General features: G+C 43.4%; 1 protein-coding gene across 2 annotated transcripts in view; it reads left to right on the top strand.

Moving 5' to 3' along the window:
• The window catches only part of MTHFD1 (methylenetetrahydrofolate dehydrogenase, cyclohydrolase and formyltetrahydrofolate synthetase 1), a 61,084-nt gene that overhangs the window by 34,300 nt on the left and 7,581 nt on the right, over positions 1-19,203 (top strand). For both annotated transcript variants that reach the window (XM_068965511.1, XM_068965513.1), the window contains exons 9-24: positions 1,022-1,149; positions 1,649-1,746; positions 1,897-2,070; positions 2,709-2,845; positions 4,653-4,699; positions 5,289-5,396; positions 5,529-5,603; positions 7,219-7,321; positions 9,186-9,262; positions 9,877-10,017; positions 11,462-11,530; positions 11,787-11,898; positions 11,992-12,131; positions 14,591-14,632; positions 17,157-17,257; positions 18,410-18,587. In XM_068965511.1, the coding sequence (XP_068821612.1) occupies positions 1,022-1,149; positions 1,649-1,746; positions 1,897-2,070; positions 2,709-2,845; positions 4,653-4,699; positions 5,289-5,396; positions 5,529-5,603; positions 7,219-7,321; positions 9,186-9,262; positions 9,877-10,017; positions 11,462-11,530; positions 11,787-11,898; positions 11,992-12,131; positions 14,591-14,632; positions 17,157-17,257; positions 18,410-18,587 (1,730 nt within the window). The remainder of the gene's footprint in view (positions 1-1,021; positions 1,150-1,648; positions 1,747-1,896; positions 2,071-2,708; positions 2,846-4,652; positions 4,700-5,288; positions 5,397-5,528; positions 5,604-7,218; positions 7,322-9,185; positions 9,263-9,876; positions 10,018-11,461; positions 11,531-11,786; positions 11,899-11,991; positions 12,132-14,590; positions 14,633-17,156; positions 17,258-18,409; positions 18,588-19,203) is intronic.

Below are 19,203 nucleotides of genomic sequence, written 5' to 3'. Positions count from 1 at the left end.
ATATTCTTGCCTGGAGAATCCCAGGGACGGGGGAGCCTGGTGGGCTGCTGTCTTTGGGGTCGCACAGAGTCGGACATGACTGAAGCAACCTAGCAGCAGCAGCAAGGCTTTCTTTCTTATTTCTGGTGTTCTGTTCAAAAAGATGAAATGGCTAAGATCCTACCAGGTCCTGCCTGTAAGCCTTAGAGCCTCAAGGTCTAGCCCTGTCCCCAGCCCCTCCCAGAAGTGCTCTGAAGCCAAGTGTAGGATGTGCTTCGTGTGTGAGCAGTGATGCATCGTGGGATTTTTGTTCTCTTGAATAGCTATTCTTTGCTGCTGAGATTCGTAGTTGTTCTTGTATCCTTTTAAGGGGAGTGTAATTATATTTTTTGCTTTCTGCATACATTTAAGTAGCTGCTCGTCTTTGGAATTGGATGTTGAATTGTTCCTCCAGCTCATGCCTGGAGCTTACCAAATGCTGACAGTTGCTGTAGAAACCGTATCTAGCAGCTGTGATATAGTTGGAGCTTTGTGCACCCAAAAAATTCCTTTGAAGGCCTTGGCAAATTAACATTTTAAAAGGTGCTTATTATATACTGGGTGGTTGGCTGTAAGAATACAAAACAGTTGGTATCTTATTTGCCACCTGACAGATGACAAAAGGATTCTCCTGGTTCTGAAAAACCACTTAAGCATCTTGGGGAATTTTGCAGGTAGAGTAAGTCTCTCCCTAGGAAATAGCAAATACCTGTTACCCCACAGCTTTTTAAAAGTAAAGTAGGCACTTAACCCAGATGGGACAGCAACTCCTAAACTCAACGAAGTTTTTGGAACAAGCTATTGTAATAATAATTGATCACATAACTTAGAAATAAACACCAGGATTTCGATTCTGAATCTGGGACAGCAACTCCTAAACTCAACTAAGTTTTTGGAACAAGCTATTTTCATAATAATTGATCACATAACTTAGAAATAAACACCAGGATTGTGATTCTGAGGCTGGCCTTTGATTTTTTTTTTTTTAAACCTCCTTGACCAGATGATACAAAACCAAGTGGGAAGAAAATTGTGGGTGATGTAGCGTACAAGGAAGCCAAGGAGAGGGCAAGCTTCATCACCCCTGTTCCTGGTGGCGTCGGGCCCATGACAGTGGCGATGCTAATGCAGGTGCGTGTGGGTGCAAGTTTCTATAATAGTTGTACAAAACTGATAGAATTCTAGGGAGTGCATTTCTCTTCAAGCAGAAATGTCATAGAACCTACTCAAAATCTGAGTAAGGATGTGACTATTTTGAAGAAAAAAGGAAATGAAAGACCAAAGAAGTAGAATCAGGCATATGAATAAAGGGAATCAGGGATAGCACGATTCTGATTTCCTCTGGAATGTGATAACTTCAGGGGGGAAAAAACTGTATAAAAACCCTGGCTTTGCTCGGTCTGTTTCGGCTTATTGCCCTTCGTAACACACACCAGCTGAAGGGGTCGAGGCCCACAGCCCAGGGCGTCCCGGCTGCTCGTAGACTCTAGCCTACAACTGAAGCGTGTTAATAATCGGATCATGAAGCTGTTCATTTTGTGATTGAACTTGAGTGACCAGGTTTAAGAATTGAGGTGGAGGTTAAAAAATCATCACCTCTTCTCAGTTCCGTCTGTGTCGTTTTGTTTAGAGCACAGTAGAGAGTGCAAAGCGCTTCTTGGAGAACTTTAAGCCAGGGGAGTGGATCATCGAGTATAACAGACTTAACCTGAAGACACCCGTGCCAAGGTAAAATAGTTTACTGTTTAAAAACTCCGTGGATTGTTAGGTTTTTAACTGATGGTTAATGTGTATGCCCCTTCTGAAGGGGGTTGGAGTGAGTCATTACTACGATGGGATTAATAAAGGTTGATTCGTATTTTCTGTATTTCTTCTAAGTGACATTGATATATCACGGTCTTACAAGCCAAAGCCCATTGGTAACCTGGCTCGAGAAATTGGTCTGCACACTGAAGAGGTAGAATTGTACGGTGAAACCAAGGCAAAAGTTCGGCTCTCAGCGCTGGAACGGCTGAAGCACCAGCCTGATGGGAAATATGTGGTGGTAACCGGGTATGACTTTTGTCCATTTGCCAATTGAATCTTAATACTGATTATTATTGCCAGAGGTTGCATTTGCACTTAGCGTGTATTTGTGGAGGTTCTTTTAATTTGGTTTGGGCATTTTCATATGTCTTTATTGCTTTGATCCTTATAGCAACCTTGTGATTTAAGAGTAGATTATAACCCTGCAGAGATGAGAAAATTTGTAAAAGTCATTCATCTAGTAGGTGGAAGAGGTTTGAGTCTTAAAACCTGATCTTCAGATGAAAGTGCCTTTCTTTTTAGCCCCAAATCATTAATTCCTTAGATCTGTTGAGCATTCATCTATATTTTTGTTTTACTGAGTTAAAAGCTAGTTTTTGAGACTAAAATTGAGAAATTATGTAAGATTATAGCAGTGTCTCTTACAAGGTAAAGTATATTTGCCCCTCACAGTCAGAAGAGCTAAAATGCAGGAGGTTTTTTTTTTTTTTAAACTGGGAGGAAGTTACAACTAAGATTCTTGGAAAAGATCCCTTTTGTGTCTTTCATCTTTCTGATTATTCAGACTAAGAGTCATTCTCTAGGATCTGTTAGATCTGACCTACTGATACACATGAATTTAATTTATATAAACTTAATTTTCCTTTTCTGCTTTAATCTTGAAGAATCACTCCAACACCCCTGGGAGAGGGGAAAAGCACAACCACGATTGGCCTGGTGCAGGCCCTCGGCGCCCATCTCCATCAGAATGTCTTTGCGTGTGTGCGACAGCCTTCTCAGGGGCCCACCTTTGGGATAAAAGGTATTTTTAAAAAATTTTTTATTTTCAGTTGGAGGAAGAATAAAATGTATAAATGGGACCGGACTTGGGTGGCCAGAGGGCACCTGCCTCTCCTTTAGTCCTCTGGCCCCCTTGGCCCATGAACATCTGAGGGGGTGGTGGTCTTCAGCTCGTTTAGACACTAGATGGGGCTTCATACACCTCCATCATGGTACTTCTGCTGAAAGCTTTCATCATTTCACCCCAATTCCTACTATCACTGTCTGACACCACACAGGGATTCCTGGATTGGGTGATACATAGCCAGGAGTGCTTTTATATGACTGATAGTCGATTGTCATAGTAACAAGTAAAGGTAATCATAACTGCTTCCCAGGGGTTTCCCAGGTGGCACTAATGGTAAAGAATCCACCTGCCAATTTAGAAGATGCAGGAGATGCAGGTTCAGTCCCTGGGTCAGCAAGATCCCCTGGAGGAGGAAATGACAACCCACTCTTGCCTGGATAATTCCACGGGCAGAGAAGTCTGGCTAGCTAATGTCCATGGGGCTGCAAAGAGTCAGACAACAGCAACTGAGCACACAGTCACAACTGCTGATCACCATGCTGACTTTTCTGGAGACAAAGACAAACCCTACAGATGTTCCACGCTGAGAGAATAAGAGAAGCCTCCGCTTGTTGAGTATTAGGCTTCATGCTAGGTTTTTTGCTGAGCAGTTTATGCCTATTGTAAGATAGTTTTATCACCACTTACAACAGTGACAGCTGGAATTCAGAGGCGCTTGGTCAAAGCACTATCATCGAGTACCAGGGAGAGCCCCCACGTCTGTCTCAAGCTCTAAGATAATACCATCAACGCAGTGTTTCTTCTGATGAAATGAAAGCACAACATCAGTAACTGTATTTCACTTTCAGTGTTTGGTAGCAGCAATACTCCAAACATGTTCTTATAATTAAAATTATATTTTTATTAATTATAATGGGTTAGCTCAGAGTTAGCTTCATCATTTGCTTGGTGATAGGGTATCATATATTCTCCTTACTCTCATGATTACTACAAATGTTGATATGGGTACACCTTTGCCCTTCTTCAGCCTGTTGTTTAGCTGTAAGTCCGTTGACTTAGTTCTGCTTTTGAGCTTGTCTTAACAACTCCCTTTTAGCTCAGAATGAGCCTTTTCCTGTTTATTGAACCCAGTATGGGCCAGCAAAAATCTAGCACTTAAGCTGTTTTCCACCATATGTGTCCTATTTAGGAAGAACTGCAGTCTCTGTGTTTATGTTGGTGTGTGTATTTTAAATATTCCTTTTTTTAAAATGCCAGAATAGCAGTTATGAGGGTAGGAAATTGAACAGGTTTGTCTTTATGTAACCGTCGGCTGGGTTTTTTTAACAAATGTTAGGAATCACAGGGAACCTGTTTTTAAAGATAATGAGTAGGTATGTATGTGTTCATGGTTTTGTCAGTTAGAGTCACATTTCAGCTGAGAGACTATTCAGCATGAACAAGAGCAAGTGGTTTAGTCTGGTAAAGAAAATTAAGAATCACTTGATCAAATCTGTCCAAATGTTTGTAAAAAGTAAATAGATAATACGGTAAAGAAAATTAAGAAGCACTTGTTCAGATCTATCCAAATGTTTGTAAAAAGTAAACAAATAATACTTGGTAAAGAAAATTAAGAAGCACTTGTTCAAATCTGTCCAAATATTTGTAAAAAGTAAGTAAATAATACGCGAGGCAGTTACAAAAAGCAATTTGCTTTCATTTGATTTTCAAGTTGTGAAGAAGCGTGCTTAACATGAGTTCTCACCCTTGACCTGTCCTCTAGGTGGCGCTGCAGGCGGTGGCTACTCTCAGGTCATTCCTATGGAAGAGGTAATGCAGTCCAGGATTTGGCTGAATCAGACCTTTTGTTATAGTTTTTCCTTCTTGGAATTAAAGTCTGTCGCAGAGATCTTGGTAGACAAATGACTCATTTGCTCAGCAGAAGCAACACGTAGAAGAAAAACATCTTAATTTGTAAACTTCTAAACAGCTTACTTTTTGATATGACACGGACTTCAAAGCCTGGCTTTCAGTGGAAATAACATTAAGCAAGCGATCAGATGTGGCGTGAGAGAGGGGAAAAGCAACATGCAGTGAATTCAAAGTGATAACCACAGAAGTGGGAGCAGCATACGGGAGTGGAGCTCCAGTGCACTCCTTGCTCACTGTTGAAAGCTCACGAGTGTGTCCTTTCTCACCCCGTGTCGCTGTTGATCCCAGGTCTCTTAGGGAAGGTCACAGTTCCCTCTGAGGACAGATAGTCATTTGCTCTCGAGGGCTGTTGGGTGTTTGCCCACTAGCTGTGCCCCCATCAGTTTTCCATTGGCTTTACCATAGGGATAGGTTTGGTCGTGATAGGTTGACTGTTGGAAAGATACAAAGAAGTTTTAAGACTGATGTGGCTTCCACCCTATTGTAGTTTAATCTCCATCTCACTGGTGACATCCATGCCATCACTGCAGCTAATAACCTTGTGGCCGCAGCCATCGATGCCCGTATGTTCCATGAAGAGACCCAGACAGACAAGGTAGGCTGCTCAGACCCCACAGACACTTGCAGAAGGTTTGAATTAATACTGGGCCAGTGGGTGCTGATAATGCAGGTAGCAAGGCAATGGGGTTCTTTTCACTTAAAAACTCTTGCGCTCCTTTTCTTTAAGGCTCTTTTTAATCGTTTGGTGCCATCAGTAAATGGAGTGAGAAAGTTCTCTGATATCCAAATCCGGAGGTTGTGGGTAAGCCTTTTCCTTGTTCTTTTTTGTTATGTGAAATTAGGTGATTGATGTTCTCCTTAGAGTAGCCTATTTGGGACCGGTTCATTTAGTAATCATAAGGTCATGATATACAAGTGGAGATTGGTGGCAGAGGTTATTTCTCATTTTTCTGTGAGTTTTTAGTGAAAAAAGCAGAAATCTGACAGCCTGCCCTCAGCTAAGAAAAAGAATGACACTTCCTTTACAGGATGGGTGTAGGAGTCAGGATGCCAGCATGGCAGCTTCTGGAGTTTCAGTACTTACTCATCGCAGCATTGGGAGCTTAGCAAGATTATTACTTCTGTATTTTATTTGAATCTCTAATGCAAATATATAGTTATTAAACATACACTGTACTGTATGACTCAGAAATTCTACTTTAGGTATTTACTCAAAAGAAATGCAAACTTTTATGTGTATTCATATAAAAACATGAATTTTTTTAGCAGCTCTATTAATAATCTGCAAAATCTAGAAACAACCCAATAGTGGGTTGTCAGGACTTCCCTGGTGGTCCAGTGGCTAAGACTCCATACTTCCAAGGCAGGGGATTTGGGTTCGATGCCTGGTCAGGGAACTAGATCCCACATGCTGCAACCAAGAGTTTGCATACTGCAACCAAAGATGCCACAATGAAGATCAAAGATCCCGCATGCCACAGCTAAGACCCAATGCAACCAAATAAATAAATAAGAGTGGATTATCAACAGCAGATTCTCAACTTAGTGACTGAGGGTTTTGCTGACCCTTGTAAACAATATCATGTTCCAGGCTTGTGAGGCTGTTTGACAAGCCGGTGAGCACCAACTCTGAAAACACACCTGAGGTTTGAAAACAAAGTCCTTTTGGCATAGGAAGGAAACTGTGGGAGGAGTAGGGCTTGCTGGGGCCACTCAGCTTTACTAAGAGTTATGAGAAAAGGAGAGTATGTTTTAAAGGAATTTTCCATTTCAGGATGTGACCACGGTACACAATGTAAATAGACAAATTTCCAAGTTCCATGGGGAGGAAGAGACAAAGCTTTCTTGTACCTTTTGAAACAGTAAGAAGGCAGTAAACAATAGGGCTACTTCAAAAGCATGTACTGTGTTAGAGCGATGTCTTGTCTTTTCCTCTGCATTGAAAAGATGATTTATGCCTTTATATATTTCAAAAGATTAGCATATTATTATTTTAAAAAAACATTAAAAGTGATTTCCATTGATTTTTATTGATTGTTACTTGTTTTGGCCATTTCTGATTTTGCATTTGATTGGGCTTCTCAGTTGTTTGATTGAAAAAGCTTTGCACTTCTTTTCAATATGTTTGCATATGGTGAATTAATATGACATGTTTTGGTCACTGTGCTTACATAAGGCTTTGGTTTAGGGAAATGCCTCTGGTGTTCAGTAATAGGGACAAATGTGTTACTAATGCCTTGGTACATGTGTGAGTGGTATTAATAAAGATTTAGCTAAAGGGATCATAATTTGCCCTTCTGAATTTAACATGGTTTATATTTCCTAGAGGGGACCCTACCTGGAGCTAGGGATAAAAATCTTTTTTTTAATTTTATTTGCTTTGCTTTGTCTTATTTTTAATTTTTTTATCTCTTCAGAGGCTGGGCATTGAAAAGACTGACCCTGCCACACTGACATATGAAGAGATAAACAGATTTGCAAGATTGGACATTGATCCAGACACTATTACTTGGCAAAGAGGTACCAGAGCAGGGCGTACGCCCCGTTGGTTCAGTTATGCTGCACACCCCATGCCCTCCCTAAAAGGTGGTAAACCGGGAGGTCCAGAGCTTGGGTGTTCTTGTGTTCATGGTTAAGGGCTGACCAAGATGGCAACTTACTCCTTTTCCTGGCCACCTCTACCGGTCTCTCTCCTTTTTAGCTGTAATCAAACCTCCTTTTGTTTGGTCAGTTGGACATTTTGCTGGCTCTTCAGTGTTCATTGGTGTGAGGATGGTTTTAAGGAAGTTCATGTATAAACCAGAAGTAACATTTTTGCAAGTTTCATTTTATACAGCAAGTTTTGGTGTCATGAAGTAGAGAAGTAATGTTTAATCACTTCTTGAATCATGTTGCCCTTTATTCTTAGAATTCTTGTCTGGCATAAGTGACTTGATTTTTCTTGTAGCTCTGGAGCTTGCCAACTCATTTTTACCTCATTTTGTTAAACTCTGTTTTAACAAAGTAGGTAGCCTTGAAGGTCTAAACATTTAGCAAGTTGATGAGTGAGTTGCCTGGTTTCCCTGCCATATGTTGCCTTTCTTTATATCAGCCAGCATGGCTTAGTTTTTTATTTTGTACCAACAGTGCATCCATCCAAACTCTATCACTGCTGAGAAGGAATTTTTATCCAGGTGCACAGAATGCAGCTAACAAGTAATTTATTGACTGTTTTTTTCATTGTCATTGGCTCAATAACTGTGCTAGCTAATGGCATTTTTAAGGTAACTCTTAACATCTAAAACTACACTGATATTTCTCTTCCTTTGTTTCAGTAGCTTTAACCCTATGTATAATACTTTGTGAGGAATAAAGATCCAGTTTGAAAATTTGGTATCTCCTTCACTTTTCCTTTGCTTTATTTGTAATTTCATGCTTTCTGAGAAGGTAGAAATAGACAAGGGAAAAAATAGATCATATCCATTGGTTGTTTTCTACATAGAAATTAGATACAAGGAACTTGACACCATTAAAAAAAAAAAGGATAAGCTCCAACAACTCATGACATCCTTCACTGTCAAAATGGGGTTGTGTGTGTGTCTCCAAGTGCTGTACAAGACACTGCTTTTAGTGTTTAAATATGGTATTATGGGAAAAAATTGAGCATGTTATCAAGTACCTTAAAAATGCCTCTCCTCTGATCCACCCTAAAAGTATGAACTGGTTTGCCACTGTTGTTGATTTTGTGTTTTGTTGCTATTTTTGGCATGTCGTACAAAAAACAAAATTGAGAATACATTAAAATGTTCACCATAGTTAGACCTAGGCGGTGGGATTAAGAGTAGTTAGTAGGTTGATCTAAGCCATGTTTTCCAAGGGTATGCAATTGGATCGATGTTGTGTCATCAGAATGGAAACTATTCCATCTACACATACTAAGGAAAGAGCAGGTGTGTCACCCAGCCTGCTTCAAAAGGCCTTGCCCTTGCCCTGTGTTTATGGCCCTTGTGGTTCTCAGGGTTGTGTAAAATCAGTGAGTCATCCCATGGAACAGCACAAACCTTGGCCTTTTGAAACAGTGACCTGCTCTGTTTTCTGTGGAATTTGGAGTATGCTTTGAAACAGAGTCCAGATTTCTAGTTATTAATAATTGTTTGAATTCTCTAGAAAGCGTAGACACAGCCACTCTATAATCCTGTCCTTGATTACTGCACATTAACCGTGCGTGAACATCATTTCTAAACTTGAACCCATATTCTAGCTTTACCATAAAATTTGAAATCAAATAGTCATTAAGTTAGATTTGTTGCTTTACAATTCTGCAAGTTCCTTTAACTCTATGGTCCTTTTTCCTTTCTGTTGTGCCTACTGTATCTTTCTTCTGCGTCTTCCCTTTCTCCTGTAGTGCTGGATACCAATGATAGATTCCTGAGGAAGATCACGATCGGACAGGCTCCAACGGAGAAGGGGCATTCACGGACGGTAACTGTTCCTTTCTAAGTAGATTAGTTAATGGGGACTGGATCCTTGTTGCTTCTCTCCTCCTCCGTCCTTTCCCGATCGATTGATTCTGCCGGGTGTTGTTCCGCCTTCTTCCTTTTAAAGTGGGAGCAAGTAGGTGTGTGGCATTGAGCGCTCTTGACAGCTTTTGCAGTAAATCCCATGTGTCACCTGTGTATTTTCCCCTAGCATTTTCTCCTAGAGGTGGAGAGCCCCCAGTGAATATCCTTGCACACAAACTGATTAAAATTGTTTCTTTTTTGTGGCCTTCTTACAGTACGTTTCTTTAGTGTGAGAGCTTCCGTGTCAGTCCTTGTATATTAGGGAAACCATAATCACATAAGCACAAGCTGCCTCCAGAAGGATTGTTGGTCCTTCTAGGACTTTTATTTCTAAAAACTGTCTATTCAAAGTCTTGGAATATTTAATTACAAACTTTTTTGCTCTTAGGGGATTATTTATTTTCATCAAGTTCTTCATATGCCGTTCTTTTATTCTGTCCTTTTAAGTTGTTTGTTTAAGCCTAGGATGTAAAGAGAATCCACGCTTCTGGGTTTAACACAGTTTTCCTTATTGTGTCTTTTCCCTGCCAACAGGCTCAGTTTGATATCTCTGTGGCCAGTGAAATCATGGCTGTCCTGGCTCTGACCAGTTCTCTAGAAGACATGAGAGAGAGACTGGGCAAAATGGTGGTGGCGTCCAGCAAGAAAGGGGAGCCCATCAGTACTGAGGATCTGGTGGGTCCTGGGGTGATTCCTCTGGGTCTGTATTCCCAGCCTCTGTCAGCAGCTACCGATAACACAAACTATGGTGTAGTTAAGATACTGCAATTAACTAATGAAGTCATATGATCTTTTTACTTAGTAAATAAATACGAAGTTCATAAAAAACACTTCCACAGAGAGTGACAGGCAGTGTGCTCCAGTAGCAGACCACAGTTTTCAGGTGGTCTGAGCCATTTATATTCAACCTGTGAATATTTCCAAGACAGGGTGTCTGACTTCAGTTTCAGAGAGCATCAGCAGTCCCAAGTCTAAGTCCCTTAGAGCTGAGCTTAGAGTCCCACCCCGGCCCCTCCCCGCAACAGGCCTGCTTGCACAGAGACCTCTCATCATGAGGCTCATTGGCCCCATATCCACACTGATGACCATATTGGAAACAGCTCAACCAGGTCTTCTAATGATCCTACTTGGCTAGTTGTCCATGTCAGGATTATTTCTGAACTGTCTACATGGTAATATGAAGTTTGAAATGAGATAATCTCTAGATTAATTTTTAAAAAGCCTATTTGTGTTGACACACACCAGAATGGTTGGTCTACAGTTAGTGGTATGTCAGATGAATTCAGAAAAAGGGGGAAATACTAATTTTTTTGTTTTCACAGTTTCTGTATGTAAGAACAAAAATTCCTTTAAATTTTTACAAACTCATGGAAATTGAAATCTATAGCTTTATCTTACATTGATACCAGTTTGTTCATCCATGGTTGGATGGCTTAAAAGAGGGTCCTGATATATAAGAGTTGATGTTGAACTCATGGGTAAATTTCAGTTTAAGGTACAGGACGTGCATGCATGCTAAGTCGCTTCAGTCGTGTCCAACTCTTTGCAACCCTATGGGCTGTAGCCCATCAGACTCCTCTGTCCATGGGATTCTCCAGTCAAGAAGACTGGAGTGGGTTACCATGCCCTTCTCCAGGGTACCTTCCCAACCCAGGGATCAAACCCGTGTCTCCTGCAGCTCCAGCATTGCAGGTAGATTTTTTTTTTTTTTTACCACTGAGCCACAGGAGAAGCCCCAAGACACACGTTAAATTTGGTTTACAGCCATTTCAGTCCAGACACCACAGAGTTACCTATACTTCAGCATTCTAGGAACTAGCGTTTTCATGCTGTCTAAAATGGATTCCCCACATGGATCAGTAACCAGAGCTTCACTGAGAGGCTTGTTTCCAGGATTACATATTTCTCCAGAACTTACATATGAATGTCATTTTCAGTCTCTATTCTCCTTTAAGGTAATTGGTAGCTTATAAGTACATGAATGACTGGTCTAGTTTAGGTAAAAATAATCATTAGTCCAAGATGGCCAAAAATGGAAGACCTAAGAATGTTGAATTTTGGCTTCAAAAGGGAGGTTTTTTCCTGGCGGGAATTAACCGTTCGTGCCTTTGTTTTGTAGGGAGTGAGTGGAGCATTGACGGTCCTTATGAAGGACGCCATCAAGCCCAATCTCATGCAGACATTAGAGGTGAGCAGAATGACTCCCGCCGTCCTGGACTGGTTGGAAAGCACAGTGCCCCTAGAGAGACACTTCTTTTCCTGATTGTCTCTTTATTCCCATTCTTCTCACAGTTATGACTGGGACTTCACTGAAATATAAAAAGAGGTGGCTTCATACTTGCCCTTTTTCTTTTGGATGCCAACTGATTTTGGTTCCCCTTGACCGAATGATCCCTTTTGAAGCAGGATTGGCATTTTCGCTCACGATGTCTTGATTTCCACAGGGCACTCCAGTGTTTGTTCACGCTGGGCCGTTTGCCAACATCGCACATGGGAATTCCTCCATCATTGCAGACAGGATTGCACTCAAGCTTGTCGGTCCCAAAGGGTTTGTAGGCAAGTACTTTTGCAAAATCAGTGATAGACCATTTTTCTTTCAGCATCAAGGGAGTTGGGGTAGCATTTTTACAGTTGCTTTTGTGCTCACAGTGACTGAAGCAGGATTCGGAGCAGACATTGGAATGGAAAAGTTCTTCAACATCAAATGCCGGTATTCTAGTCTCCGCCCGCACGTGGTGGTGCTTGTCGCCACTGTCAGGGCTCTGAAAATGCACGGAGGTGGCCCCACGGTGAGAATCAGGGATTTGAAGGGTCTGATTCTCAGACTTGTTCTGAAGGCTAAAGGGAAGCTGATGACTCCTGCCTGTTCCTTCATTAAGCTGCTCTTACCCTTATGGTTATTAGGGTACCAAAGCAGGGCACATCCAGATGGCTCTTGTGCTGGCCGTCTCATCACTCACAGGTAGTCCCAGCTCTTGGAGAGGGCCAAGTTTGGCCTCGTGGCCTACCTTTCTGAGGAAAACACCTAATGATATCCAAACCCCTCCAAGGACATGTGCTTGGCTATATTTACTGAAAAACTCCTTTCTGTTTGGACTGTTCTTTTTACATCTGAGTCCCATTCCCTCTAATGGTGCTGCTGGCAGCTAGCCAGCCAAACCATTTAGCTTGAGATGGAGGTCAGTGTGCCAGGCAGGACTGATAACAGCCTGGGCTGGGGAGAAGAGGAGGAGAAGGGCAGGTATGCTGGGACTCCCTCCAGTGATGGGGAAAACAGGTGAGCACGGTTTTCCTTCGGCTGTCCTGAAACTGTGCTTTCCTCTATTCACACTGCTTAGAAATTGTACTTTTTGCTCTATTATCGGGCTTCCCAGGTGGCTCAGACGGTAAAGAATCCACCTGAAAACGAGGAGACCCAGTTTGATCCCTGGATCGGGAAGAATACCTGGAGAAGGGAATGGCTGCCCACTCCAGTATTCTTGCCTGGAGAATCCCATGGACAGAGGAGCCCGGTGGGCTACAGTTTGTGGGGTAGCAAAGAGTCGGACACGACTGAATGCCTAACACTATCACTGTTGTAACCTTTTCTTCAGCATGTACATGTGAAGATGTGGCTCTCTTTTTCAGGAATTAGTTGATGAAGTATTTAAATTCCTATCCTCTGGGAGCTGGTCTTGTAGCTTGAGCAGTAAGACCTCCCTCATCTGCAGAAGAAAATCATTGTTTCTTAGTGTAGTGATCAGGGCTTTTCCTGATAGAGCAGTTCTCAAGAATGTTGGCCTCAGACCTTCCTGACACACTTACAATTATTAAAGGCCTAAAAGAACTTATGTTTAGGTGAGTTGTGTCTATTGATATTTACCAAAGTAGGAATTAAATTTTAGCACAAATATTAACATAATTAAATGCTTACATAAATACTTTTTTTAAGTTACTCTATTTTCCAAAACAACATGTGGGCATTGTATGTTTTTCAGATCTCTTCAGTGTTTGGCTTAATCAAAGACTGCTGGATTCTCATCTTCAGCATTTGATCTGTTGTGATGTCACATAATCTGTGGGCAAATCTGTTGTAGACTTCCTGAAGGAATGAGAGTGAAAGAGCCATAATACCTTAGGGTTATGGAAGTAGTCCTGACCTCTTGGACCCCAGGAAAGGTTTAGGTCCCCACTAAGGGGAGAACCACCACCGCCACAGCCCAGCACACCTCTCCGGTCCTCCGCGTCCTGTGGCCCTCCTAACCCAGGACGTCCCTTTCTGCTGGGCTGCAGGACGGACTCCCTTTCTCTTCCCCATCATAACCAGCGTTTCTGCTCTTCCATCCCCTCACTCATCCTCACGCCATTGCGCCTCCCTTCCTCCTGATCTCACGGTCTGAGGAATCATGTGGGTGTGGCACCTGGCCGCACCAAGAGAAGAGCTTTGCACACAGCTCTGTCAGGAGGCTGGCCCGCTGCTCCTGTACCTCCTGGAGCCACGTGAGGCCCAGAGCGTGGGATCAGGTCCCAGCTTCGTGCCCCGCCTCTCTGAGGCCCCTTTTGGAGTTGGACCACCGTGATGTCTCTGAGGGAAGGGAGCAGAGCACTCGGAAGGTTTCTTAGTCCATTGCCCAGCGGGGTCCCTGGGACCGGTGCCCGCACCCTCACACACTTCCCTGTGCACACAGTGGGTCCCACCAGGTACCTCTGTAACCGTAGAGGAAGAAAATCCTTGTGTGTTGTTTCCCTCTTGTTTGTACTGCTCACGTGCCCCAGTTCAGCCCCCACGCACCGAGTTCAGCTCCACAAGGTGTGGGCTGGCTTGGTGGACCAGCTCCTGAATACATTGCTGGGCGCATCTCAGACTCCACAGCGGACGTCTCAGGGTGGCTCTTGCAGGGCTGACAGCTGCCTTTTTCCCTATACTCAGCTCTACTTCCACCCCCGCTGCTGTGTGCTTCACTCGCAGGGAAACACATCGCTTCCCCCGCCCGCCTTCATAGATTCGTCCCTTCTCTTTAATTCAGTTCATGAAGGTCTCCCACCCTGCTCACAGCGGTGACTTTTGTTTTGTGCTGTAGTTTTGGTCATTTGCTCTAAATCCTTATGGCAGGAAATCGCTTTCTACTGCTGTATATCCTCCACCTCACCCCCCAGCCCCCACCCCAAGGATGCAGCTTCTGGCTTTGAACAGATGGCAAAGCACCGTTAGAAGCTAAAATTTTACTGTAAGTAAAAATGCCTCTGATGTTGCTTCTTTATCTTCCAGGTTACTGCTGGACTTCCGCTTCCCAAGGCCTACATAGAGGAGGTAACTTCAGTCGCTTCTCATCGCTTGTCCTAGGGTGCACCACATTCCGAATCAGCATTTCTCAGCCTGGCATATCTGGAAATGAGTGGGCTGTCATATGACCCAGGGCTGTTCCTGGGAGCAAGGGGCCCATAGTGTGCTGAACAACTGTACTAAATGAAACAGGGAAGAAATGCCTCATAAAACAGTTGCCCACATAGGATATCGGTAAAACCACTCCCCTAGACCAGTGGTTGATTCTCAACCAGAAGCAGTTCTCCATCCTAGGATATTTGGGAGTGTCTAGAGACATTTATTTTTGATTGTTACAACTGGAGGTGGGGAGTGCTACTGGCATTCAGAGCGTAGAGGCCAGGGTTGCTGCTAAAGAGGGGTGCTATGATTCGTAGGATACCCCCCCACTACAAAGAAATAAGGAACCATGCACTCATCTAGTGGAAGTTTCCTTGTCTTCCCTGCATTGGCCGGTTGATTCGCAAATGCCATTCACATCAGAGGCAAGTAGGGGGATTTTCTCAAATGCTTTTTTCTCTGCAGATTTAAATTCATAGTCAAGGGCCAAGATAGGATCAGCACCCTGGTTATTTTCCTAAGCAAGGTTTTCATAAACTGATATGGTTTATAGCAGTAAGCAGGGGCTCTAAGAATTGTGAGCATACAGCTTCTCATGATCGTATCATTTACCATCGAGAAGCATCTTCTGGCGCCGTTTGGGGTGGTCTTAAGAGAGGTGGGGGCACCATGTGAGATAGTAAGGTCAGCGGCTATCACCATTGATTCAAGTGCTCTGCCTTTTTTGGAGGCTTTTAAATTGTCAGACAGTACAGGGTCACTTTTCAGCCCCCAAATGAAGTAATTCAAAAGCAGCTAGCAAAGCATTGCTGGTGCCTTCAGCTTGCCTGTCTTCTGAGTTATGATTTGCCTTTTATGGTCATTTGTGTGATTCATGCGTAGGAGGGGAATTCACAGTTCTGGCCCTCCTGCCACCCCGCAGCCTTTCCTGTGTCTAATTAGAGTGACTGCCCCTCACTGGCCCAGCTGGTGTCTTCATTTAAGAAATTCGCCTTATTTAAAACTGTTCTCAATCAGTCTTACATATTAATTGGTTTTCATGTGACTAGAGGTAAAGAATTAGCTGTGCTCTTTAGAATGTCAACTAAATTCTAATCTCAGTTTTCAATGATTAAAGAGAAAAAAAACCATAAATCATGTTTATAATGATCTCAGGTGTTTTGTGCTTGTATCTTACCCTTTCTCCCATGGTTTTATGGAGTAAAAACCAAGCACTACTACTGCTGGGTTTTATCCATGATCTTGGGTACATATTTGTATACAAGACCATGATATTTTCATTGTTAAAATAATTAATGTATTTTAAGCTTATATAATAACATACACTTTGTAAAAAAAAAATTAAGATTATAATATATATGACATGAGTCCCCTGTTTAGTGTATCTCTCTCAACATTTAAAATTTCCTGCATTTGCACATGTATTTTTGTATTTGTCCAAAAATAGCATTCATTAAGCTCTTCATAGTTTCACAGTTTTAGTACATCTTTGAGAGGTTCTGTGCTAATACAGATTATCTCACTTTTCTGACATGTGCATGATACATATTTATTGAGTGTGTATATCATAATTCAGTGGCTCAGTCCCCTGTTGGAGGAGGTGTGTGTTGTTTGCAGTCTTATGCTGCAAGCAGTGCTCCAGGAAGCATATTTTGAAATGTTTCCTTAATTACTTTCCTTTCAATTTCATAGTATTTGGTTCTTAAAGATGATATTTATCTCATTTCTGATACAAGGTTTATTATGGCTGAGTTCATTTAAGCCTTTGCAGCATTCCTGATGACTCCACGTTTTCTGACAGATACCATGCACAGGGCTCCCTGGGGTCTCAGACGGTAAAGAATCTGCCTGCAGTAGGGGAGACCCAGGGTGCATGCCTGGGTTGGGAAGATCCCCTGGAGGAGAAAATGGCAACCCACTCCAGTATTCTTGCCTACAAAATCCCTTAGACAGAGGAGCCTGGGGGGCTGTAGTCCATGGGGTTCGCAAAAAGCTGGACACAACTGAGTGACTGACACTTTGACTCTTTTGTGCACCATATGCTAGGCCCTGTCTTCTGACGGCAGCATCTGTGCCATCCTGAACAGTCAGTTTGTACCATTGTGCCATAGAAGTACGTACAATCTATTATAAAACAGGTTGTAAATATAACTTATTTAAGGGCATCTGAGTCCCTTCAAACAGCAAATAAGCTCTTAAGATGCGGCGTGGTGAGGCAGATGCACAGGCAGACCTCAGCTTTCAGGGCAGCCAGGCCAGGAGCATAGCTCGCTCCAGGGTTGCAGGTCACTCGGTCACCTGGGGAACGCATCACCGCCCCTGCGCTCTGTCGGCTCGTCCTGACAGCAAGTGGCTGCTGGCTCAAGGAGATCGTTTCTCTTTTAAGAAGAACCTGCAGCTGTTTTAACTTCTGCTCTCTAACCTTCCAGACCTTCCTCTGTTGTTTCTACAGGACCTGGAGCTGGTTGGAAAAGGCTTCAGTAACTTGAAGAAGCAAATTGAAAATGCCAGGATGTTTGGTGTGCCAGTGGTAGTGGCCGTGAATGCCTTCAAGTAAGTATGGGGTGTGAGAGTTGAGGCAGGATTTGACAGAAAACAACAAAATTCTGTAAAGCAATTATCCTTCAATTAAAAAATAAATTAAAAAAAAAAAAGAGTTGAGGGAGACTGTAGGAAATGGCCAGCAGACGTCTCCTGGAGCGGATGTGCAGCCCAGCTCTTAGCTTTGTTCTTTTCTTCAGTTGTTGCTGTCAGTTATCAAGCATTTGCTTTGGGAGTTGTTGACGAGAGCCTGCCATATGACAGGAACTGCATATGTCACAGGGGACTTGTCATCCTCCCTGCTGAGGGTGCGGAGTCAGGTTTGGCTCCTGTGGGTGCCCATCCTCACCAGGTGAAGTGAGTAACACACAGGCCAGAACTTAAATGTTCTTTCTGGTCTCTAAAGGCCTTTTGTGCTAAGATAAGGTCATGGGTCTGCTGCTGCTGCTGCTGCTGCGTCGCTTTAGTCGTGTCCGACTCTGTGCAACCCCATAGACGGCAGCCCACCAGGGTCCCCCGTCCCTGGGATTCTCCAAGCAAGAACACTGGAGTGGGTTGCCATTTCCTTCTCCAATGCATGAAAGTGAAAAGTGAAAGTGAAGTTGCTCAGTCGTGTCTGTCTCTTCGCGACCCCATGGACTTCAGCCCACCAGGCTCCTCCGTCCATGGGATTTTCCAGGCAAGAGTACTGCCTATAGTTCCATTATTTCTCCAGGTCTGGTGGGATAGTGTCTTGACAGTTTGTTAAGCATAGTGACCTGGAAATGTTCCTGTAAGAGAACTTGCATGGGTTGTTTAGTTATTCTCATGCTGGTTTTGATCTTATTCTGATGGTGTAGCCACAGCAAAATAGGAAACAAAAATTTTGAGACGCTAGTATTTATTGATTCCTTATGATGTGCCTGGAATGTTCTGCCTTGCGTGTGTTTGCCATCTAAGCCTCATGACATCCCAATGAAATGCAGTGATTATACCCACATGGACCCTAAGACATGGCAAGTCATGAGCTGGTAAATTGTGGCGTCAGGGTTCAAACCCAAGCAGTGTTACTGTTAGTTTCTGTTTATCAGTGGGTAATGCACATGGATTTTTATGCCAAAAACATGACAAATTCTGTCCTCTCCCCCATCCTCAGTGCTTTAACATGAAGTTCTGCCTTTATAGGACAGATACAGAGGCCGAGCTGGACCTCGTCAGCCGCCTCGCCAAAGAACATGGTGCTTTTGATGCCGTGAAGTGCACTCACTGGGCAGAAGGGGGCAAGGGTGCCCTGGCGCTGGCTGAGGCCGTCCAGAGGGCAGCTGCGGCCCCCAGCAGCTTCCAGCTCCTCTACGACCTCAAGGTGGGTTAACTGCTGTATGCAAAAAAATAAACCAAAAAAAGCACAACGAGGTTTCTGTTTAGGCTTCTGTTTGGAGCCATGTTTAGCAGCTTCAGCCTGTGGGTTTGCATCTCGTGGAGGTGAGTTACATGACCACAGCCTGGACTCCCAACTCCAGACAACTTTCTTAACAACGTGCATTGCTGCTTTCTGACCGAGAAGGGCATCCAGACAAGAACACCCCAGGAGGTTGGCTCACGTCCTAACTTTGGAAAAGGCTCACAGTACAGCCCCTTTTTCTGGCAGGAGAAAGGCTTACATAGAGAACCACAGCCTTTAAACCAGGGCACCAGCCATGTTACTGCAAACTGGCACTGGGCTACCTCAAGCTCACAAGTGTCGTCTGACTGCTTCCCAGCATAGGGGAAAGCAGTGTGGTTCTGCACACCCTGCCTGGTACGGGGCTGCCTGGGGTTCAGAGAAGCACTCAGGCGCGAAACCAGAGCACCCTGGCAGGCTTAGCGTCCTTTCTGTCACTGAGTAAATTATGATACGTCTGGCATAGGCAGAAGCACTGCTTATTCTGGGATACAATAAAGTTAGTTCACAAAATGGTTGTTCTTACTATAGGGTTGTA

Source organism: Capricornis sumatraensis, chromosome 2, assembly GCF_032405125.1.
Source record: "Capricornis sumatraensis isolate serow.1 chromosome 2, serow.2, whole genome shotgun sequence".
Classification (NCBI taxonomy): domain Eukaryota; kingdom Metazoa; phylum Chordata; class Mammalia; order Artiodactyla; family Bovidae; genus Capricornis; species Capricornis sumatraensis.
Note: the sequence above shows the minus strand (reverse complement) of the source record. Positions and strands in the feature narration are given on the sequence as shown.